This window comes from Homarus americanus, unplaced genomic scaffold (genome assembly GCF_018991925.1).
Source record: "Homarus americanus isolate GMGI-L3 unplaced genomic scaffold, GMGI_Hamer_2.0 scaffold2539, whole genome shotgun sequence".
NCBI lineage: Eukaryota > Metazoa > Arthropoda > Malacostraca > Decapoda > Nephropidae > Homarus > Homarus americanus.
The window spans coordinates 6,408,324-6,434,213 of NW_024725489.1; the positions used below are offsets into that span (position 1 = coordinate 6,408,324).

The following is a 25,890-nucleotide window of genomic DNA, read 5'->3' on the forward strand; positions in this document are numbered from 1 at the left end:
AGCCGTGTTAGTGTGGGGAGCCAGCCGTGTTGTTAGTGTGGGGTGCCAGCCGTGTTGTTAGTGTGGGGTGCCAGCCGTGTTAGTGTGGGGTTGCCAGCAGTGTTAGTGGGGGTGCCAGCCGTGTTGTTAGCCGTGTTGTTAGTGTGGGGTGCCAGCCATGTTAGGGGTGGGGTGCCAGCCATGTTAGTGTGGGGGTGCCAGCCATGTTATTGTGGGGTGCCAGCCATGTTAGTGTGGGGGTGCCAGCCATGTTAGTGTGAGGGTGCCAGCCAGCCATGTTAGCCATGTCGTGTAGTGTGGTGTGCCAGCCATGTTAGTGAGGGTGCCAGCCATGTTAGCCGTGAGGGTGCCAGCATGTTAGTGTGAGGGTGCCAGCCGTGTTAGTGTGAGTGCCAGCTGTAGGTGTGGAGGGTGCCAGCCATGTTAGTGTGAGGGTGCCAGCCATGTTAGTGTGAGGGTGCCAGCCATGTTAGTGTGAGGCCAGTGCCAGCTGTTATGGAGGGTGCCAGCCATGTTAGTGTGAGGGTGCCAGCCGTGTTAGTGTGAGGGTGCCAGCCGTGTAGTGGACGAGGAGTGCCACTCATCCCGGACGTTCAAATTTTTTTTTCTGTGTTTTTCTTGTTTAGAAACCAGATTCAGCTTTGCCATGTGATGTTCTGCCCCGTCTCATCCCGCCGCTCCCCTCTCAGCCCCGCCTCGCCCCTCTCAGCTCCGCCTCGCCCCTCTCAGCCCCGCCGCTCCACCTTCAGCCCCACTTCGCCCCTCTCTTCTTCGTGTGATCCAACCCTCGTGGCACCACACAGGTTCTCACTGCCCCTTCAATTCTCCAGTAGGTGCAGGAGGCGACCATGTGCGACACGGGTGTAGTGTGTCAGTGTTGGTGCGGAGGAGAAAGTTGTGTTGGCGCGTGCAGCGTGGAGGTGCTCATGCGCGCGCGTGTTGGCCTTACTCTCGTCATTATTGCCACACTCCCGCAGGAGTCGCTGGGGAACAACCTTCGCTGGTGAGAGTAATTGTTGAGCAGTGGGTGGATGTGAGAGCTGTGAGCGGGTGGGACCTGGAGGCAGTCGTCGTTGTGCAGCACCCGGAGCTGCACACACCCTCAGCTACACACACATCCTCGGCCACACACACACAAGTACACACATACACTCACACAGGCACTGGAGGGAGGCAGGACCGGCTCTACAGGTGGGTGCGGGGGGCTCAAGTGTCTAATGTTATACCCTGGACTCATACAGTGTTGCCAGCACCCTCTCTCACCACATTGTCCTCACCCCCCTCCTCCTCTGGCAACATGGCCGTAGGGTGGCACTGTCCTCGAGTATATAAGGACACCTACTTCCTCCCCCTGGTCAGTCACAGCCACTCTCCACCCCGGCAGTGACCAACCCATCAAGTGTGTTCTTGTGCAGTGAAGCGATAGGTAATTAGTGTGCGAGTGGACAGGTTTTCAGATAGAGGAGTGCCTCATTTGGGAAACGGGAAACCAGATATATCTTGCCTGCGCTCAGTGACTCCTGACTTCCTCTGTGTTTGGGTGACAGACAAACATTACACTTCAGTGTGTCAACTTTCTGGCTGAAGAATACATCCGTGACCTGCTCGAAACTTGACGCGTACGGTCACCTGTGAGGTGGACGAGGGGAATTTAGTCGTGGTGAGGTTCCTCTCACCAGCGTCCCACACTATTTTCCTCCTCTAGTGCCCCCTCATTAGTGTCCCTCACCTGTGCCCCATCATATTTGGGACACCCCTTGTCAGCGACCGCCACTTATGGTTTTCCACAAGTAGAACGTCCCCCCTGAGTGTCCTTCACTGCCTGAGTGAGAAGGAGAGGATAAGGGAGCCCTCACAGCCTGCTAAAGAAGGAAGGCTCCGCGGTTCCAGACCCACAGGTTTGGCCCCTGCCACCGCTCTCCCTCTCGGTGGTGGGAACATTCAGTACACACTTGAGGCTGGTGTGACTTGGAGCTAGTTGATGCAGGGCGGCGTCAGTGCCCTCTCCCCTTCCTTCGTCACCGCCCTCGTCAGGAGCCTCGTCATGTCTACTAAATGTACAGCGGTGCGGCGGAAGGGGCGACAACAGCGACAACGGCGGCGCCTCATCTCCGCCCCAAAGCCACGACCGTCTTCGTCGTCGTCCCCATCATCGTCCACAGCAGGAGAGGCGGCCCCCGAGACGTCACGTCCCCAACTCCACCGTCAGCAGCCTAGTAAGATTATCTTGTTCCCTTGTCCTTGTTGACTTGATCCCTGTGTTAGGTATTTAGCCCTTAATTACCGGCCATGTGTGTGTGTTGTGGTCGTCCATGTTGGTTTACTGATAATGTCGGTTGAGAGAGAAGTGTGGTGGGAGAGTTATGTGCGGGTGTAAAAGTGCACACCTGTCTTGGTATACATGTGTAAAATACTGTAAGCCTGTCCAGAAGTGCACATTAAAAACACAAGGACAGGTGTACAGTGTTGGGATATAGGTCAGATATCTTCTTTACGGTGGGCAGGTGTAATTGTACACTGTGGGATTTGACCTAGTACTGTGTTGATGAACTACTGAAGTAATATACACCTGTAGCGATGTAGAGGTAAGTGTAGTGATGTACGTAGATAATTTAGGTATGTAAATTAGAAGAATTTATAATAAGACTTTTAACTGAAAATTAAAACAGGTTAATTGAGAATGCAGGTGTAAACTTATGAGTATTGCAGGAATTATAGTATTTTATTTGATTATTTTTAGTATTTTATTTAGTTATTGTAGAATTTTATTTAGTTTTTGTAGAAATTTATTTTGAATTATTTTAATCAAATGGTGACATAAAAGGGGAAATATGTACCTTAACCACAAGAGTATTACGGAAGGTTAACTCGGTGTTCTCTGAGGTCAAGACAGATTATACCTTCACCTGCCACCTCCTACCTCTGGCACTGATTATATGTTCAAGTAATAAGTGTCGGTCTGTTTATATGTATGTATATAATGTTATGGATCACCTGAATATCCCCCCCCCCCCCCTTCAGCTTAAATTACCTAAAGATTAACTACCCTAATTTTAACCTAACCTAACCTCATCCCTCCCCAAATAATGTTAGGGTGATTAATCTCTAGGTGAAAATAAGCTAGGGGGGGGGGGGGGAGAATATTGAGGTGGTCCAAAATTATTGAGACATTTTCACCTTAAAATTTTAACCCCTTGTGTACGGTGGTTTCTCTGTGCTGAATAAAATCGTCTGGTGTAGTGGAAAGGTTAATGTTCTAGGAATGAGTGGTACAGTCGCCTCCCCTTATACCTATTACAGTGGCTGATGCGTTTTGTGAAATGTTGCAACTCTGTGGAAGGCTTAGTCTGACTACTATGAGGTTCGTTTGGGCTATTCTGTGAGGTTTAATACAATGTAAACAAACACAAATATGCCACATCTCACAAAAAAGCGCCAGCCACTGTACCAGGTATAATTGGAGGCGACTGGACATGTTGTTAAGTATAAGCCGATGATGTAATGCTGGAAATCTTATCTCGCTGGCTAGACAGAGAAGCCAGAGATAATATTTACCACAGACCGAGTAACAGTTCTCATATGTTGCCGACTAGACAACAGTGATGTACAGATAGTGTTTCCTTACCCGGGCTGACACGTATTGCTAACCTCCTGAATATCATAACATAACATAATTAAACTTAACCTAACCCGCCAGATAGCTTGAGGGTATTTAATCACCAGGTAAAATAAATCTATGGAAGGGGGGGGGGTGGTGGTGCTAATCTTCAGGTGATCCATCTCTTATTAAAGACTAGTTGTGGTCTTCATAGGTTATAGTAAGTTATTGGATAGTTAAGAGCTGCACGTCACAATAATTTCTGAAGATGATGTCACTCTTGGGGGGACATGACGAGCTGTTGTTATCTGTTGAGTGACACTTGTGATATTTATTGACATTTTGCTTGTTATCATGTACAGTTGTGTGTGTGTGTGTGTGTGTGTGTGTGTGTGTGTGTGTGTGTGTGTGTGTGTGTGTGTGTGTGTGTGTGTGAAAAAGTATACCAAACATACTTAAATAAACAGATATATTAATTATACCTCACAAGATTATATTAACTTAAATATGACTTAACCATAACATACATACATACATACATACATACATACATACATACATACATACATACATACATACATACATACATACATACATATTACATACATACATACATATTACATACATACATACATATTACATACATACATACATACATATTACATACATACATACATACATATTACATACATACATACATACATACATACATACACTCTAACTATATAACTGGTGTATGTGTTAAGGATTATATGCCTTAGTTATTACCATTAAGATAACCTGGAAGGGATTATAGCACATTAAGTTATGTTATTAATAAGAAACTAAACTACATGGACATAAGATAACAAACAATAATTAATAACAATAACTAATAAATAAAGGCGATAACATAAATAACACGAAGAACCTTGAACCATGATTATTATTGTAGTAAAAAATAATAGAAAAAAATAAATAAACAAAATAAAATATAGATAAGAAAAATAAAAAATAAAAAATAAAATCCTCCCTTGACAGATATGACAAGACAAGAGACAGATGAAGGTCGCCCATGACATAGCAGGCATGTGACAGGACGACTAAAATGACATTGACAGTCTAAATTACCGTCTCATTACTACACATCGACCATGGACGGGAGGGTCTGTATATAGATACACCTATCCTTGGGGTCTGTCAAGTTGTGGGGGGTCTTTGGTATCTGTCTAACTGGTTTCGCTTCTTAGTTTAGGTCTTAAGTAGTTATGGTCTGGTCTATTTTAAGTCTTAGTGGATAACTAGTGATATAAACAGGTGTAGACAGACATATATAATAATAATAACAAAGTGAAATATATATAAACATAACGATGGATAATAACAACGTGAGGTAGTCAGATATAAACATTGATAAAGATAAACATTGATAAAAATTCATAAACATACACGCCATATAAACACTCATCCTTAAAGTGTGTTACAGTGTATTTATATATAAACTCTTAAAAGATGTGTATTAAGAACTTTGAAATGGCTGTAACGAGAGAGAGAGAACTGATCTCCGTGTGTTGAGATGAAAAGTGGACTTGAACCTTTCTCCTGTGTGACCCCTCCCCTCCTCTCTTCTCCCCTCCCGTCTCCCCCTCTCCCTTCCCCATCCTCCCCGCCATCACTAGCTCTTAGGACACGTGACCTTGCAACATAACAACAACAAAGAGAAGGAGGAGGTCTTGCAACATGGTTCTGGTAGTTGGGTAGGAAGAGGAGTGTTTGTCTTAATGAGAGTAGGAGGGGAGGGTCCTTCTCTCCTATAGGTAGTTAGTGACGTCATGGGCTCAGGTACACATGTAAATATTGTGTTGTGTTTTTGTATGTCGCTTGCACACACACACACACACACACACACACACACACACACACACACACACACACACACACACACACAGTTTCTTATCGGCACCAGCATCCGGTTGTCTTACACCATACACCACACACTTGTGTAGGCATGAATGACCACACTCCATGTATGAATGGCCGTGGCCACACTCCATGTATGAATGACCGTGACCACACTCCATGTATGAATGACCGTGGCCACACTCCATGTATGAATGACCGTGGCCACACTCCATGTATGAATGACCGTGGCCACACTCCATGTATGAATGACCGTGGCCACACTCCATATATGAATGACCGAGGCCACACTCCATGTATAAATAATATCATAATATGCATGAAGCAAGCAAGCTTTTGACACTTGACACCTCTGCATAAAGGAGTACGTGTGTGTGTGTGTGTGTGTGTGTGTGTGTGTGTGCGTGTGTGTGTGCGTGTGCTTAATAATAATAACAAACTCCATTAACTATAAGCCAGGTTAAAAGGTTGAAATATACAAAAGTCACACTTCAAACATAAACAACATCTCGTATAGTAACATGAGGAGGGTAAGGATCATCAAAATGTTCTTTGTTTTCATTCATTACTGGAGGAAAAAAAGTGGATTGAATACACACGTTACCTACGAATCCTTGATGATGTTGACAGTGGTTGGTGTGTGTGTGTGTGTGTGTGTGTGTGTGTGTGTGTGTGTGTGTGTGTCTGTGTGTGTGTGTGAGTGAGAACAGTTACAACACAGAGGTATCCTGGTATTTTTCTCAACCACTGGGCACATAGTGTAGCCAGATAACTTACTCAATGACGGGCTGACTGATGTATTAACTAACTCAACTGCTCTAACACACACACACACACACACACACACACACACACACACACACACACACACACACACACACACACACGCAAATTTTCTATCCGCGAGTGAATTTAAAGAGCGTAACTAAATTATTTCTACTTCTGTATTGGGAGAATTTTTTGTGCTTTTATGTTGAGGATAAAATTATATTAAGGTTAATGACGAAAGGTTATAAATTCCTATGTTCTTTATTGAGGATTTGATCGCGTAATGTAATAAAGAATAGGAGGATCAAGGTGTTTATTTCAGGTATAAAATTTGATGGGAATAGTTTTGTCTTTTCCTCGCATTATAGTTGATTAAATCCCTTTATTATGGATGAGCTAAATGATGTGATCCTTTATTTTACGTTGGTATAAAGAATCAAGTCCTTTTTAAAGTATAATAAATCACCTTATCTCATAAAGGAATGGGTGTCTTGATGTCCCTCAGTTATATTTACAATGAGTCATCTGAACCCCTGTGAACCCCTCTGAACCCCTGTGAAGTTATGTGAACCCCTGTGAAATAATTTGAATCCCTTTGAACTCCTTTGAACCCATGTGAAGCCTTGTGAAATCATGAGAACCTGTATGTTGTCAAGGGGTTCATAGGTGTTGATCCCCATGTTAAGAGTTCAGAGGTGAGGCCATCAGAGTATTAAAATCATATCATGTCTCTGTACTTCACAACACACACAACCTCTCAATGTTTTTTTTTTTTTACAGGAATTATAGCGCCATAGTTACTTGTAATTTCCCTGTGTACCCGAGTAGTAAGTTTTATTTTACATTAGGAATTGGAACCGAAGACCCAGCAGGAGGGGGAGGAGGAGGAGGAGGAGAGTTGTACCTGTGTAACCGAGTCATAGGTTTTGAACATTATTAACAGGAGACTGGTTAACTCCTGTGTTATGCTCAGCCTCGAGTCATTGGGGAAGGTTCCATGACTAAAGGTAATTAAGTAGACGTTGATGAGCCGCGACAACCACATACCTCGTGAAAACAATTGTTATTAAACCAGTACTACCCCCCCCCCTTCCCTCTCCCCCACCCCCTCAAATAAGTGTGGAATGTCATGTTATCAGGAATGAACTTGCAATACAGTTGAATGTTTATGTTTTCATTACCAGGTGGAGATAAGATATGAGGGTTTTTTTTTTTTATCTTTGTATCTTCACGCCACAGCCAAGCTAGGACAAAAGTTCCCTAGAGTAACCTTTAAAATAATCTACACACCTCCACGTACACAGATAATATTTATCAGTGAGAGTATAAAACACCTCAACAACAATGACTTGGCTGGATAGTAGAGTTCTCAGATTTTTTTTTTTTTAACTTCCACTCATATCTTCTAATGTTCACCACTCATATCTTCTAATGTTAAGCAGAGTTAGTTGTACCGCGCGTGTTGTGGAGGTGTGTGTTTGTACTGGCGGGTACGTTCTTCACCCCCAACTAGTAAGTGTTAGTGTGGATTGTGTGACCGATAACATACAGTACTTCCTCATACTCAAGTTCTTCATTCTGAGAAACTTATTTTATTTCAGTTCGTTGTTATAATTGTGTTATATTAACCTGAGAAAACAATTATCCATTTTTTTTCGTTCAATATGTGACTGAAAAGCGTCTGTGTGTGAAGACTTGTTAAATCGTTAATGAACAGGAGTGAACAGTTCTCAAATGTGTATTGAACTATGCGAGACAGCTGGCAATGGTGGTAGGAACAAGCGTTAATAATGTTAGTGGTGGCAGGAACAAGCGTTAATAATGTCAGTGGTGGCAGGAACAAGCGTTAATAATGTCCGTGGTGGCAGGAACAAGCGTTAATAATGTCCGTGGTGGCAGGAACAAGCGTTAATGTGTCGGTAATTGGCAGGAACAAGCGTTAATAATATCAGTAGTGGAACAAGCGTTAATAATGTTAGTGGTGGCAGGAACAAGCGTTAATAATGTCAGTGGTGGCAGGAACAAGCGTTAATAATGTCCGTGGTGGCAGGAACAAGCGTTAATAATGTCCGTGGTGGCAGGAACAAGCGTTAATAATGTCCGTGGTGGCTGGAACAAGCGTTAATAATGTCCGTGGTGGCAGGAACAAGCGTTAATAAACAAGCGTTAATACGTCAGTGGTGGTGCAGGAACAAGCGTTAATAATGTGAGTGGTGGCAGAAACAAGGTTAATAATGTGGTGGCCAAGTTAATAATGTTGGTGGCAGGAACAAGCGTTAATAATATCAACAAGCGTTAATGTGGTGCAGAACAAGCGTTAATAATGTCCGTGGTGGCAGGAACAAGCGTTAATAATGTCAGTGGTGGCAGGAACAAGCGTTAATAATGTCAGTGGTGGCAGCGTTAATGTCGGGTGGCAGGAACAAGCGTTAATAATGTCAGTGGTGGCAGCGCGTTAATAAGTAATGTCGGGTGGTGGTAGGAACAAGCGTTAATAATAATGTCAGTGGTGGCAGGAACAAGCGTAATAATGTCCAGCGTTAATAATGTCAGTGGTGGCAGGAACAAGCGTTAATAATGTTAGTCAGTTAATAATGGTGGTGGCAGGAACAAGCGTTAATAATGCCAGGAACAATGGTGGCAGGAACAAGCGTTAATTGGCAGGAACAAGCGTTAATACGTCAGTGGTGGCAGGAAACAATGGATGGTGGCAGGAACAAGCGTTAATAATGTCAGCATTAATAATGTCAGTGGTGGCAGGAACAAGCAGTTAATAATGTCAGGAACAAGCGTTAATAATGTCGTGGTGGCAGCGAATACGTCAGTGGTAGGCGCGTTAATAATGTCAGTGGTGGCAGGAACAAGCGTTAATAATGTCTGTAGGCGTTAATAATGGTGCAGGAACAAGCGTTAATAATGTCCGGTGGCAGGAACAAGCGTTAATAATGTCGGTGAAGGTTAATAATGTCAGTGGTGGTGGCAGGAACAAGCGTGTCCGCAGGAACGAAATGTCTGTGGTGGCAATAATGCGTCCGTGGTGTAGGAACAAGCGTTAATAATGTCAGTGGTGGCAGCAACAAAGCGTTAATAATGTCAGTGGTGGCAGGAAACGTTAAGCATGGTGGCAACAAGCGTTAATAATGTCAGTGGTGGCAGGAACAAGCGTTAATAAGTGGTCAAGCGTGGTGTGCGGAACATTAATAATGTCGTGGTGGCAGGAACAAGCGTTAGTCTGTGGTGGCAGGAACAAGCGTTAATAATGTCTAACAGCGTTAATACGTCAGTGGTGGCAGGAATGGTTAATAATGTCGTGGTGGCAGCGTTTAATAATGTTAGTGGTGGCAGGAACAAGCGTTAATAATGTCAGTGGTGGCAGGAACAAGCGTTAATAATGTTAGTGGTGGCAGGAACAAGCGTTAATAATGTTAGTGGTGGCAGGAACAAGCGTTAACAATGTCAGTGGTGGCAGGAACAAGCGTTAATAATGTTAGTGGTGGCAGGAACAAGCGTTAATAATGTCAGTGGTGGCAGGAACAGGCGTTAATAATGTCAGTGGTGGCAGGAACAAGCGTTACTGACAAGACGTGAAATTAGTGTCGCCTTCACCAGCTCCTGTGTTCCGTCACTTGTCTCCTCTGGCTATCTGCTGAGTGCATACTTGACTCTTGTTAAGTCTGATAAGCTTAGATTTAGTCAAACTTATTTAATGTAAGCTTAGATTTAGTCACACTAAGGTAAAGTAAGATTTAGTCACAGTAAGGTAAAGATAAGCTTAAATTTAGTCAAACTTAGTTGTAGTATGCTTAGAATTAGTCAAACTTTGTTAAGGTAAGCTTTGATTTAGGCAAGACAAACATAATCTACAGTAGATACATCAGGTGTAGGTTGGAAAATATTAGAAAAAAAAAACGACCAACTTAACTGAATCTAGGTAAGGTGGAAGGCTTGGTTTATGGCAGACAACATTCAGGTTAAGGCGCTCCAAGAATCGCGAGTGGTAAGACGAACAATGGAAACATGACACCTCCGAGAGTGAAAACTTCCTGTTGCTAAGCTTACACCTCCGTCTGTTGGCACTACTTGTACAGATAGACTCTCTCTCTCTCTCTCTCTCTCTCTCTCTCTCTCTCTCTCTCTCTCTCTATAATTAGCCCCGGCCAGCACTCCTGTACCGACGAGTGCACCTCTGCCTTAACACAAGATCATAAACACCCACACGAATCAACCTATTTATGTTGAAGGCTTTCTTTTGTTTTGGTATAGATACTTTGAAGGGATTCTGATGCTCTTAAAGGGTATTGGATACTCCTCTTGTGTCATCATCGCTTTGTTGTTGTTTTTTTTTTAGTATAGACACTTTAAAGGGATTCAGATCAAGCACTTAAAGAGTATTGGATTCCCTCTGTTAAGGTCTCGTTGTGGATCTTCTGATGTGATCAATAGCTTAAGAGTGCTGCGGGAAGATAAAATACCCAGGTGTTTTTTCATTGGGTAATTTTTTTTTTCACTCTCTATCAGGTAATATCTTATCTTGTGATGTGTGTGGGGGAGAGGGAGGGGGGGTCCTCGTGAAAACAGTTACACACACTCACCCGATTATTTAGAGATTAAGTTACCAGAAGAGAAAAGGGGAGTTGTCGTTGAACAGGTGTGTCATTGAACATTTGTGTCATTAAACAGGTGTGTCAAGGTGTGTCATTGAACAGGTGTCATTGAACAGGTGTCATTGAACAGGTGTCATTGAACATGTGTCATTAAACAGGTGACATTGAACCTCCGTTGGAAATTTTTTTATCAAGTTCTCTCATCACTTATCTGTGTGTGTGTGTGTGTGTGTGTGTGTGTGTGTGTGTGTGTGTGTGTGTGTGTGTGTGTGTGTGTGTGTGTGTGCGCGCGCGTTATTGTTTCCTTCCTTCCCTTGCCTTCTGCGTAGCGTGGCGCCGGTGGAGCCAGGAAACACACACACACACACACACACACACACACACACACAGTAACTTATTTCACTTGACTAAACACCCTTATGCTACTTGTGGGGTTAGATTAGGTTAAGTTAGATTAGATTAGGTGAGATTGGGTTAGTTTGGATTAAATATAGTTAGGTTAAGTTAGATTAGATTGTGTTAGCCCTTAGATTAGATTTGATGAGCATGAGTGTGTTTAATCGTCACGTGAAATAAGGAGTGCCTAATCTTCACGTGATTCAGATTATTGATTCACAGGCAGAAATATGCAGAATAAGTGGTGTTTTGTGTAAGTGGTAAGTGGTGTTGTGTTAGTGGTAAGTGGTGGTGTGTTAGTGGTAAGTGGTGTGGTGTGTTAGTGGTAAGTGGTGTTAGTGGTAAGTGGTGTGGTGTGTTAGTGGTAAGTGGTGGTGTGTTAGTGGTAAGTGGTGGTGTGTTAGTGGTAAGTGGTGTTAGTGGTAAGTGGTGTAAAGGATGAGAGAGCCACTACCTCCTTGCCCCACACTCTGGACTGACATGAGTGCGAATATAATTGACAGTAAGCAGATGCAGGGCTGGAGACGTGTGTGTGTGTGTGTGTGTGTGTGTGTGTGTACGTATCCCACACCTTACTTCACATAAAACAAATTAACTCTTCGTAGTGTACTTAAACTTACACTTACCCACCTTTATAGAGTCTAACTTACTTAAGACACCTAAGCTAACTTAAACCATACATTACCTATCTAAAATTACTTAAAACAACTTACATACCTTTTTATAGTGTAGCTAAATTTACTTAATGTAACTAATTAATCTCTTGTTACATAGCCGAGTTAAGTTTATGTCGCGTAAACCAATTTTAGACGGTATTGAATAGGTCAAAGGTCGTTAGGAAGCTTTGTACCTGGCAAAAGGAGTCGAGGGGACATATTTTCTCCCTGGGGTTCATACTCGGCTGATTATAGGCACTAACGACATCCTTATAATCTCCCATTGACTATGATAACGTAATCCCTTCAAGTAATCAAATCATGTTTAATTATCTTCCATTTTAGAAGTGTTTATTAATTCTAACCTACATGATACGGTAGTTTGTAGGTTAAAAACATTGACGTGTGGATGAGGTGATTGACAACACAATCTCTTCCTCGATATAGACAGTAATTCATTCATCTTTTTTCTTCTGTATTATTGATCCTTCTGCTGCCGGTTATATCTGCACCCTTCCCCCCTTCCTCCTGCTATTGAGAAGAACCCTATTGAGAAATATTTAATCCGCCCGTGTCAGCTACTGTATAACAAGAGTTTGGCACGCTCAGTCTGGGAGTGTATTGAGGAGTCCATGGCTTGAGCAGACAGGGGGTGTGGGGGTGAGTTTTCTCGTCTGTGATTAGTCGGGTAGACGTTCATAACAACCTAAAGGCGTTCATAACATAGCCTAAAGGCGTTCATAACATAGCCTAAAGGCGTTCATAACAGCCTAAAGGCGTTCATAACATAGCCTAAAGGCGTTCATAACATAGCCTAAAGGCGTTCATAACAGCCTAAAGGCGTTCATAACATAGCCTAAAGGCGTTCATAACATAGCCTAAAGGTAGCAAAATATCTGTTAGGAATGAATATTAAATCAAATAATGAAGTTAATGTACTTTTTTATGCGACGTTAATCACTTTATTCAGTTTTATGAATTGACTGACTGTAATTTTCCCCCACGCTCTCAGCTCACTCGTCAAGGGTTCCACACTGGGCCCAGATGAACTACACCACTAACACGGCTCATAACTAGTCTTGCTCACCTCTGTCCAGTATTTTTTTTTTACTACTGAACTCTTCCAGATTCCAAGAATTTAATCTACCTCTACAGTATAAAACTTTTGCTTGATAATCTATGTAATATAAAGAAGTGCGTGGGGCAGGATGGGGAGGATGCCTGGGTGGGCGCGTGCCGCCAGTTTCTCCGACCTTGTGCTGAGTCACGACAATAACTCGTAACTGCTGGTGAAAACTGAGAAAAACATATTGCAATGTTTCCTATACGTTGTAAAGTTGACATACGTGTTTATAACATTATTGTATGGCAGTACTGTACTCAAATTTTAACTTCTGAATGAATTGTATTGGTCATGTTCTGTACATTAAAGTTGGACAAGACTTGTATTTTTATTTATCCGTGTTGTATAGTATGGAAAGTACATAATGTATGATGGTTGAGTAATGAACGTGTGTCCTGGCTGTCGACCGGCAGCCAGAGCGGATGAAGCTCCTGCCTGTACAATCATAAGATTTCCCACCACTTGGACATACTGGCGCCTTGTCGTCTGAAGGAGGCGTGGCCGCGCCAAGTTTGAATTTAAATTCTCACGCTTCTCCCTCCGTTATATGTCTGGAACAAGTGTTTTGTGGCCACTGTGTTGTTTCTTAGGGCGGCTCATGTGGGACGTCGAGAATACAGTCTGGAGGTTATCTAAAATTTGTTCCGGTATAAGGCTGCCTTGGGTTAACGGGAAATAAAGGTAAACAGTTGTGAAACATTAACAAATATTTAATTGCGGAATGAGTTTTGTTTATCGTCATGGTGTTTTAGAGGGTTGTAGGTATTGAGATAAAAACACGTATTTTATACCATGGACGTCGCTTATGTATTTTGATTATTGTTATGTTTTACAACACATCGAGCAGAACTCAAGACGGGAAATCCATGTTTATATATCATAAGTGCGCAGTCCTCTCTCTTTCTGTGTGTGTGTGTTTACTGAAAAGTGCATAAGTCAGCGGCCACATTGTGTGCAAGAGACCACAGGAGTAAGGGTTAGAAGTGAGGGTGAAGTCATGCGTATATCTGGACGGTCGTAATCTGTGGGTCGTGCGTACCTCCCCTCCACGAGGAGACGGCGTAAACAAAGCAAAGACGTACATAGAGTCCACCGTAATTTTTCTTTTGTTCGGAGAAAAATTATAGCTGGTGGCCATGATAGTGATTGTTAAAGAGTTTTACATCATTTTTCTGGCAAGACAGGTTCGATGAGTGTCGATGGACAAGCGTGACGGAAATGTCTGAAAGGTTAGATACTCCGCCCCTCGGCTTACGTGTACCTACCTCAGGCACCACCACAAGGCATTCTCGTTCTTCTGCTGATGTGTATTTAAGGATCATTTACGGTGGGGAGTTAAACCTTCGTGCAACCATCACCCCGAGCAGCTGACAGCCACACAGAAGCCTCTTGCGGTGGATGACATCAAAATTAGGCTGAGAGTTCTCGCGAAGTTTAGGTCACTCTTAGGGATTGATGAAACTCTATATGATAGTCATATGGGCTTGGCCGCTGGTGGAGAGTTGGGGGAGAGGTTAGGGTTGGGCTAGAGATCAGTCTCACGAGGTCAAATCGTCGCTGTTTTCACACCCTGGCGAATTTTCTAGTTTTGAGGAAATCACTCTTGAACATTAAATATTCAAGGGCGATTTCCTCATAACTAGAAAATATCATATTCGCCAGGGTGTGAAAACAGCGACGAATTGTCATACGTCCGGTTTTGAGCTTTTGATCTGTGGCAACTCCCGAGAGCCAAACCTGCAGGAAGATCAGTCGTTGAGGGCGCTCTCTACACTAACCGAAGCTGGAACTACAGCATCTCTTAGTCATCAGCGAAAAACATCAGCGCTTACGAGGCTCAACACGCCTTCCATCTCCCTCCCTAGCTACCATTGACACTGTTGACCACCTCGCCAAAGAAACAATAAGACATAGATACCATCACCCAGCAGCGTGAGGCCCTCGACGAATACCGGACGAATCTTAAAAGTCAAAGCAGTCGCACGTTGCACCATTACGCTGCAGTTGCTGGTGATCCTAATTGTCACTACAAAGAATATCTACCCGTGACTCACCCTCAACAGATTGTTTGTACGAGGCAGCACACTGGATATCGGCTACAGAGAATACACCTCACCTCACCTTTACCTCTCAGACCCTCCCACAACTCACTTGAATGGCCTGAAACATTCTCGTACAGGTCCTCAGTCACCACCACCATGTCTTGCCTCCCTGGTTACATACACCTCTTACAGACAGGCCTCACACATGACACATTTTATTCTAAACAGAAGACTACAGAGTTTCTTGTAAACACTTGTTCATCCATCACTCACCTGCCACTACAATTAATGACCACTTAAGGGGTTGTCACTGTACTCAAGGGGTTAAGGTCACAGTTAACACGTGACAACAATTTTACTTCCCCCAGATTTACATAGTTGTTATAACTAAACACTATAGTAAACTTTGTATTCTATGTATTTAGTGTTCGTAATAACTTGCAACCCAGAGAGAATAAACCAAACTTAAATCTAACCTTAGAGTTTGAAGGCAACACAAATTTGCGTCACGGGGGGGGGTAGTTTATTGGGTGACTTGGCATCTTGTGCAAGGCGGAGCCAAGAGCATTACAGGCGCCTCAAAGAGAAATATGAGACGATTCTATAATACTTGCTTTCATTGACTTAGATGATGTATGGGTAAAAGTTCTTAATGCATCCTAGTCATCGAACTCAAAGGATTAAGTCATCGAACTCAAAGGATTAAGTCATCGTACCGTACTTGAGGGTTGTCATCGTACTCAAGGGGTTAAATCATTGTACTCAAGGCATTAATGAGCGAAGAGCATTTTCCTGTTCTCTGTTAGCTGAAGAACAAAGAACTGACACAACATGTTATGAACCACCACTGTAAGTAAACAACAATATTCCCAGCAGAAGACACTCGCTTAATAGCTGCTGGTAACCTGCCGAGGCTTCTGAAACAATGATAAAAACTTGGAAGATGTACCGGCAGACCTCAGAAGATGCGGAGGATTAACTCAATTTCACTAAGTTTACACACTAGCTGAAAGACAATAAAAAACTGATGTAAACGAACTAGATTTTTTTTGTAATGTAATAAGTTTGTGTACATGTGGGTTAAGGTATGTATCTACGTGTGTATGTCCTCGTCTACATATAAACCAGTTATTAATCAAAAGAATATGTTTGGCAAGGAAACGGGCGGGCGAGAAGGTAGTGTTGTTAACCATGAAGGAGGTACGCGAGCTGGTAGTAAAACGTCTTTACGAGGGTTTATTACCCAGCTGACAGTGTGAGATAGACTCGGGTCCACTCACATGTTCCTCCGTTAGTTTGTTTATTTCGATTAACTGGGTATAATAGATTGTATTTATAGGTACGATGACGTTTCGACCCCAGGCTGTCCGTCATCTACGTGTATTGGGCTCGTGGGGTCACCAAAACATTAGACACCTCAGTTTATTTCATCTGAAGATTAACCACCCTACTCTAACCTACCCTACCCTAACCTACCCTACCCTACCCTAACCTACCCTAACCTACCCTACCCTACCCTACCCTACCCTACCCTACCCTACCCTACCCTACCTCCCAGCTAACATTAGGGTGATTAATCTTCAGGTAAAATAAGCTGGGACGTCTAATCTCCAGGTGATCAGTCGTCATCTCACACCATCAGTTAATCCTTTCATTACTGGGTGCCACTTTTAATATTTCATTTAGCTGACGCCAGGCGATTCTCTCCAACACACACAGAGAGAGAGAGAGAGAGAGAGAGAGAGAGAGAGAGAGAGAGAGAGAGAGAGAGAGAGAGAGAGAGAGAGAGAGAGGTTTAAAGGAGTAATTCAACATACAGTGCAACCTTTGATATCAGTGTGTTGGCCTGTCACCCTGTATACTGTACACACACCAGATGCATCACCTTTTAATTCTGATGCGTTTAGGTTTGGACTCTGTATATCTTGGTCTGAACTGTACACTAAGTAGGTCTAATTATTCTACACTTATCCAGACTTGCCTAATCAGGGAGTGTTGGTGAATGTGTAATATGACTTGGACCATCTTGATATAAAACGCAGGAAGTTTTATGCTGAATATACTGAGTGAGTTAAGTGCTACTCACGGGTTCTCAACATTGGTCTGAGGAAGGAAAGGGATACCAGCTTTAAAACCAGAATATTAAGTAGTTCCAATAATACAAACGCTAAAGGGATCAGGTTTTCATTCGTTCTGTGTGATTATTGACGATGATGATGATGATGATGATGATGTAAAGTTTTCAATCTGATGAATTTCTTGACGTTTGTCCTTCCACTGACGACCAGAATTTACACAAACACCCTCAGCTTTCTCTTCAAGTAAACACACCTTAAATAGAATCCTAAATCACTATTGCTTCCCAACGATAATTTACTGCAGTTCAAAACCAATTATATCTAACAAATAATAAACCACAATAATTAATACTTTTTAACCAACTTACAACAATTTCTTCATCCTTCCTTATCGACGTACCCACTTCCGAACGATTGGGTGGGTGGGGTGGGTGGGTGGGTTGGTGAATCTTCCCATATTAATTAAAGATGTACCAGAGGAATGTTTATTAGGGGACACTGGAGGTATCTGCTCTTATAGTGAAGATCAGGTAAGATGATAATAAACAGAGAAAGTGTCAAGACGGAAGCGGCGTCTGTTTGGGCTTTTTGGTGGAGCTGTTTAGAACTCCTGCCTTGATAAACACGATTCCGCCTCCTCTTTCACCTCCTCTTTCTCCTCCTCGTTTTCCTCTCTCACCTCCTCTCCTTCTTTCTTTTCCTCCTCCCCCCTCCTCTTCATTTCCCTCCTCGTCCATGAAAGCATCTTATATAGCAAAGCTGTGTAACCTAACCTAACCCTGCTCCCACCTACACCTTCACACACACACACACACACACACACGTCTTCATGTATCTGGGAAAATTTACACACGTCAGTCGAGTTACTTGAGTGACCTGAATCACTTCCTTCGTGTGTGGTTAAATGTGATAGTGTAGAGTGTAGTGTAGCGTAGTATCGTGTAGTGTAGCGTAGTATCGTGTTGTGTAGCGTAGTATCGTGTTGTGTAGCGTAGTATCGTGTCGTTGTGTAGTGTTGTAACCCCAACACCCCTGTAGAAATTGACTATGGTCATATGTGGTGTAATGGTACCGCTTTCATTGACGTAACGCCTCCCCCCCAAAAAAAATGAAAAATTACTTGGAATAATGCAAAACGGTAGCGTCAGACCTTCATTCCAGGTAAGATCCGGGCGTAAGAGAGGAAAGCTGCGTTGGGTTGCGTAATGCGTAGGGCGTGTGCGTCATAAACCCACTCAATCGTGTGTGTGTGTGTGTGTGTGTGCGTGTGTGTGTGTGTGTGTGTGTGTGTGTGTGTGTGTGTGTGTGTGTGTGTGTGTGTGTGTGTGTGTGTGTGTGTGTGTGTGTGGTCATTCCGTTGCAATGAAGTGAAGGGGACAGTTTTGATGACTTGCAGTACGGTAATCCACACTGTATGAGGCGTCACGTGTTATAGCGTAATCTACTTTTTTCCATTTATATATTTCGTGTCCTGTAGTGACGTAGATTTCCTTTGACAAGATATTTATAACTTAATTGAGGTACAAACAACTTATATAGTCAGTCTGTCTGTCTATTTGTGTGTCTGTCTATTCGCCTGTGCGTCTATTCGTCTGTCCGTCTATTCGTCTGTCCGTCTAATTAACCAGTGGATAGACTAAGCTAAAGGAGCTGGATCTCATACATACATACATACATACATACATACATACATACATACATACATACATACATACATACATACATACATACCAGTACATACATACATACATACGACACACTATACTTAATTCAAACCTACCCTGAGTGTGATTTCTTTAACACCATATCACCACCAGATTGTAACACCAGAGGTAACAAACAATGAGTCAAACACACACACACACACAAACGGACACAAACACACAAACAAACGGACAAGATGTAGGTAAAGGCAGGAGGTTGACGTCAGTGTGTTAGGGAAAGAAAAAATGTAATGGTGTGTTATTTTTGGGTAGTATCTGACACTGTCCTAGTTCTGTCTCACGTACACTGACCGACGACAGTACTTCCCTGAGACTCACCCACCACTTTCCTGAAACTCTGATCAGATACGTCAATGAGTCTTTCGTGGGAGTGTGTGGGAGGGGAGAGGGAGTGTGGGACAGGAGAGGGAGTGTGGGAGGGGAGAGGGGGGTGTGGAGAGTGTGGGAGGGAAGAGGGAGTTTGGAGGGTGTGGGAGGGGAGAGGGAGTGTGGGACAGGAGAGGGAGTGTGGGAGGGGAGAGGGGGGTGTGGAGAGTGTGGGAGGGAAGAGGGAGTTTGGAGGGTGTGGGAGGGGAGAGGGAGTGTGGGAGGGTAGAGGGCATGGGAGTGTGGAGGGTGTGAGAGGGTAGAGGGGGTGTGGAGATTGTGGGAGGGTAGAGGGAGTGTGGAGGTGGGGGTATGGGAGGGTGGGGGTGTGTGGAGGTTGTGGGAGGGTAGGAGTGTGGGGTGTGGGAGGGAGAGGGAGTTTGGAGAGTGTGTGGGGAGGGGAGAGGGGGTGTGGGGAGGTAGAGGGGGGTGTGGAGAGTGTGGGGAGGGAGGGAGTTTGGAGAGTGTGGGAGGGAGAGGGAGTGTGGGAGGTAGAGGGGTATGGGAGTGTGGAGGTGTGGGGAGGGTGGGGGGTGTGGAGATTGTGGGAGGTAGAGGGTGTGGAGGTGTGGTAGAATTAGGGGTGTGGAGATTGTGGGAGGGTAGGGGATGTGGAGGGTGTGGGAGGGGAGAGGGAGTGTGGAGGGTGTGGGATGGTATACCAACACGTGTGGTCTTAGGTCATAATAAAACTGGGTAAAAAAAAAATCAAGTTTGTGGTCATTATCCAACATGTGAGCTCACTGTGTCTCAAAATATATAGTAATTCATATGGCTTATCCATTAAATCAGACACCAACATGACCCCGGTAGTGCCAGAACGACCTCTGTAGTGCCAAAATGACTCCGATTGCGCCACAGTGACCCCGGTAATGGCATAGTTACACCGATAGTGCCAAAGTGTCACTACAGATTCAGGCAAGACAGGCATGGGAGTTAGTTTACTCTGTACTCCCTTGTAACCTGTGAGAGGTGAAGTACTGAAGCATTACAACCTCCACACTCCTTCTCCCCTCCCACACCCTCCACACTCCCTCTACCCTCCCACAACCTCCACACTCCCTCTACCCTCCCACCTCCCACCTCTACCCTACACACCTCCCCTCCACCTCTCCCACCCTCCCCACCTCCCACCTCCCTCTACCCTCCCCACACCCTCCCCTCCCACCTCCCTCCTACCCTCCCCACCTCCACACTCCCTCTACCCTCCCACACCCCCCCTCCTCCCCTCCCACCTACCTCCCTCCCTCTCACACCCCTCCCACACTCCCTCCCTCACCCTCCCACACCCTCTACCCTCCCCTCCTCCACACTCCTCTACCCCTCCACACCCCTCCCCCCCCACCTCCCTCCCACTCCCCCCTCCCCTCCCACACCCTCCTCCTCCCTCCCTCACCTCCTACCCTCCTCTACCCCTCCCACCCCTCCCCACTCCCTCTACCCTCCCCACACCCTCCCCCACTCTCCCTCACCCTCTCCCCTCCCACACCCTCACCCTTCCCTCCCCTCCCTTCTCCCTCCCACACCCTCCTCCCCTACCACCTACCACACCTGCTCCCCTCCCCTCCCCACCCTCCCACTACCCCTCCCCTCCCCTCCCCACACTCCCTCCCCACCCTCTCCTCCCTCCCCCTCCCACCACCCCTCCCCCCTCCATCTCCCCTCCCCTCTCCCCTCCCCACACCCTCTACCCCCCACACTCCCTCTCTCCCACACCCCCACCCTCCACTTCCTCTCCCACACTCCCTCCCTCCCACAACCTCCACACTCCCTCCCTCCCACCCTCCCTCTTCCCGCCCACACCCTTACACACCTCTCCCCACCCCCTCCCACACTCCCCCACCCCCTCCCCTCCCACACCCTCCCTCTCCCTCTCACACCCTCTCCATGTTAAGTCAACAGCGGCAGACAGGACCAGGGATGACCTCTGCAGCCAGCAGTGAGTGACATCTCCCTCACGTACACTCCCCCTCACGTACCAGGGCAGTGACCTCCCCCTGCGTACCAGGACAGTGATACCCCCCTCTCACGGACCAGGGCTGTGATACCCCCACCCCCCCTCACCCATCATGATTCTTCCCTTTACACTTTAATTCATCATGGCAAGAACTTGGCACCTCTCCTTCCTCTCTCCTACAGTAACCATAGGCTCCCAGTCTCGTCTTGTGCCTACAGGTGTACACACTCTCCCCCATACATGCGTACAATAAGCTCACATACACACACACACACACACACCTTTACATATGAGTAATAAGGTGTAGAGAGTGCCAGCGTGAGTGTCGGTGTGTGATGGGAATACCTTGTGGTGGGTGTTCACAGAAACATAGTGGTCGTGCATGTTAATAACCCCAGTACACTCATGGGGTGAATTTCCCAGCCCCACCTCGCCACCCCCTCTTATCACGTGAGTTGTTTATCTTCCTCCTGGTCATCCGTGTGTCATAGCTCCACTTCTCATTCCCAGCCACAGCTTCTAGTATGTTCCATAACTTTGGGAAATACGTTCTCGCCAGTGTTGTGCAACTTGTCGTTTAGTCTCATAATTCCCTCACCACCCCCCCCATCCCCAGCCTGAAGCAGGACAGCGTGGGCGGTTGAGTTGACAGCAACGTTTCCTGAAGTGTCGTACCACGCGCCCTCTACACCAGCAACTCAATATTCACGTGTAGGAAAAAATCCACGCTCGCTGACTGACTATCTTGGTAGACCAGTTCGACACACTGGCTCCTCAATGAACACCTGATTTATTAACTACCCACCTACGCTGTCAGTCACCAGCTGTGGTAATGTCTGATGGGTACATAGACTTGTTCGTTGGGTGGTTGGCAGACTGCCGTGCTTATTTTTTTCTGTCACACAAACCCAGATAGATCAGGGTCTTGATCTTGAGTGTTGCAGTAAATTCGGAGGAGGCGTCAGTGCCTCTTTTGGTAACTTGACCGTGGAGCAGGAACACTTCCACATATTATTTACTTTGTGTTGCGTCCATCTTGTTCACGAGTATGTGAGGAAAAATAACAGATGACGGAAACAACTACGTCACTTGATCTGGTCTGTGGGTTGTAAAACATTCGTTATAAGAAAATGGGAAATGCGAGCGAGTTTGTGTCAGAGTATATTATGTTAGTAAGGTTTACCGGGACGATGGAGGCGACACGGGAAGCGACAAGTGTGTTGTGGCAACACTAAACCACAACGTTTCCTGTGGCTGGTGTAGTATTTAGTGCCCCATCTACGAGTGCCAGATCCTCGCTGGACACCACTTGGCACGGTCCTCTCGCCGCCGGTGCTCACACAGTGCCACACTCACTCACTACCCCGCCTCGTCATTCATCCATAATATTGCAGCTGACTTTATTTATTTTCGCTACTGTACTGTGACAAGCTGCGTGAACAATACAGCTTACTGGAGACGTGGTATTTTAAGGAGTGTTAACTAGTTGAAGCAGTGATGACGAGGTATCACGTCTGTGGTGGAAACGGCTTAAGTTGAGGGTGCGAGGTATTTGGCAGTGGTAGCGGGGTGCCGTTGTTACAGAGGCCAGTAAGAGGGCAGAGCAGCGACCCACACAGTCAGTGATCATCCTGTCAGTGTCCACCATGGTACTACCGCCAGCACCTACCTGTACACTCTCCAGACACTGCCCCACCGCCATGACAGGTCAGTCACACTCACTATCCTATTTTTTTTCTGTGTACATAGATGGTTCGCACGGGGCCTCCGCACACCCACCTGCACTCCTTACGTGGGAACCTCACACCTCCACCCAAGTACAGATTTTATCTTATCCAAATCTTCTTCACTCGAGTCCAGACTTTCTTTCGTGTCCAGCAGTGTTATACGAGATTTTTCTTTTTTTTTTACTTTATTTATATATTTTTAAGTATATTTCAGTGGGTCAGGTCAGGGGATAGCATTAGCATATCTGTTGACCAAGGTGTCATCCTGCCAAACACTGAAGATATTTGCTGCAAGATGTTGTTGAAGATATGGTACAATAAAACACCACTCAGCAGAATTAAGGGCTCTGCTAGGTGTTATATGAGGCCGATGGAGACAGCGAGGTGGTGGCACTATTTGTGTACCTTGCTCAGAACAGTAAACTATGGCACTATGGCAGTGTCTTATAGAACGGAGGAAAGTGTGGAGATGGTTCCTGTACATGCGCAGTGTTGGAGGCTCTTATGTTACAGTAATTGTTTTGTTAGGCAGTGAATCAAGTCGACGAAGTGTTGTCACAAGAGCAAACTCATCCTAAAGATAACATTTCCCTTCGTATTTTGAGATGTTTTTGTATCTGTGAACAGTTTGCACTTTGTATAGTAAACGTCACGTGATCTAGAAAAGAAAACTTAATCTGTTAAAAAAAAACAAAAACGTGTTTTTCGGTAAGTTGGAGTGAGGCCATAGAGAGAGAGAGAGAGAGAGAGAGAGAGAGAGAGAGACTACCCCTCACCCTTGACCCCTCACTCCTCATCATCGTACACCTCGTGCCTGGTTGGCCATTCTGGAGGAGAGTCATTAGAAAGGTTTTCCATAATAAGGGGTCGAGGCTCACCACCTTCCCTGTAGTCCAAAATATTGGGATGGATGACGGACTACTAGTTGATAGCTCTGGAATGTTAAGTGCTAAAGGTGGGCATGGGCGTGGGCGAGGATTGTAGTGACCCTGAGTAACCTCGTTCTCTACCCAATGGTTGCGTCCTTGTAAGGGATAGTTAGTGTGTTGTGGGTGATCTGACGTCGGCCGAGAACTGTAGTGGCTGCGGCAATACATGATCAGGCGAGTAGGTCTTTATGTTGTATTGATTTGGGTTATCAAGGATAGCCTTCGTGGAGCACTCTAGCCTATACCGTAGTGAGTGTGGCAGGGGTGTAGGGTTGTGTAGTGAGTGTGGGTAGGGGTGTGTAGTGAGGTGACAGGGGTGTAGGGGTGTGTAGAGTGTGGTATGGGTGCAGGGGTGTAGTGAGTGTGGGCAGGGGTGTGTAGTGAGTGTGGCAGGGGTGTGTAGTGAGGTGGGGGTGTGTAGTGAGTGTGGGGGGGGTGTGTAGTGAGGGAGCAGGGTGTGTGCAGGGGTGTGTAGTGTGTGCAGGGTGTTGGGGTGTGTAGTGAGTGTGGCAGGGGTGTGTGGTGAGTGTGGCAGGGGTGTAGTGAGTGTGACAGGGTGTAGGGGTGTGTAGTGAGTGTGGCAGGGGTGTAGGGGGTGTGTAGTGAGTGGCAGGGGTGTAGGAGTGTGAGAGTGCGGCAGGGGTGTAGGAGGTGTAGTGAGGTGGCAGGGGTGTAGGGGTGTGTAGTGAGTGTGGCAGGTGTGTAGTGAGGTGGCAGGGGTGTAGGGGTGTGTAGTGAGTGTGGCAGAGGTGTGTAGTGAGTGTGGGGGAGTGTAGTGAGTGTGGCAGGTGTGTAGGGGTGTGTAGTGAGTGTGGCAGGGGTGTAGGGGTGTGTAATGTAGGGACTATTGTGGTTCCTCACTTTATCATCAGGTAGACGTGCCTAGCTGGAGGTAAATGGGTTGTCCATACTAGGTGGAGGTTGATCTGTAAAATGTGTGTGTAGTACGTAGGTGGAGTGCGTGGGCTGAACGCGCCAATTAGGCCAGGTACTTGTAGATTAGACTACCGCATCAGGTACTGGTGTAGGAGCTAGGAGTAGCGTGTTGGTGGCAGCAGGTGGCAAGCTTTTCATCATCAGGGGTCACCATATAATTCCTCTTCCAGGTGGGAGTGACCCCTGGCGGTGGCTCCCCGCGTGACCAAGTGCCTGATGTGGGGAACAAGGGTGGGGGCGTGACCTGAGGCTAGAGAGAGCAGCCTAGGTCAACAGGTGGAGAATGAGTAGAGTAGTACTGTAATTATTTCGGCCATGACACATCCCCAGGCTGATCTGACTGCCAGAAATCGTGCTACTGTGGATAGTATGTCCTCTTATGTGCCTGGTGACCACACACGGTTGAGTTGTCTTGTTGTACCTCTGTCATGTTGTATAATATTTTAACTTTTGTTATATGGGGGGAAAATTCTTCAGGTGGGTGTGCCTGGGGTGGATCACCATGACCAAGCACTCAAAAAATGCGGTCAGTTAGGTTAGGTTAGCCCCTAACCTAACCGACTGCATTAACTTTTTCATAAAGTTATTGGGGTTATGTTGTAATTTTGTGTCCTGAATACATTCTTTAGTGACTTAAAGTACCAAAACTAGTGAGGGAAAGCAATTGATCAGTTAAAACAGAGTGGGGAGATTCTTCAGGTGGGTGCTCTGAGGGGGGTAGAATCTTCGTATGATCCCAGTTGCCTCGTAAGTCTGAGCACTGCAGTACAGGAACTATGGTTGATGATTTGTTATATCGGTGTGTAATAGAAGTAATGTTTGTTCTATACACAGCGCTGGTACAGAATGTTTACATATGGTGTATCAACACCTAGTGTAGTAGCTCACTTGAGTACAATTGTGTTAGGGGAAGGTGGGTGAAAAGACCATAGGGCATTTGTCCCCTTCTAAATTTTTTATCTGGGTAGACAACCCCCCTTCTCCTCCCCCTCCCCCTCCATTGAAAACCTTAGAAGTTTGGGTCACCGAACGTAACCTAACATTGTAAACTTCTTGTATTGGGAGTGGGTTAAATGTTCCTACGCCC

General features: G+C 45.4%; 1 protein-coding gene across 3 annotated transcripts in view; it reads left to right on the top strand.

The window, feature by feature from the left end:
• The first annotated feature begins 523 nt into the window (after window positions 1–523).
• LOC121865064 overlaps window positions 524–25,890 on the top strand; it is a 46,282-nt gene continuing 20,915 nt past the window's right edge. For 2 of the 3 annotated variants that reach the window (XM_042364396.1, XM_042364397.1), the window contains exon 1: window positions 524–2,216. In XM_042364396.1, coding sequence (XP_042220330.1) covers window positions 1,982–2,216 — 235 coding nt within the window. In that variant the 5' untranslated portion in view covers window positions 524–1,981. Of the gene's footprint in view, window positions 2,217–22,496; window positions 22,919–25,890 lie in introns of those variants that run through there. The other variant, XM_042364398.1, reaches the window with a different exon arrangement.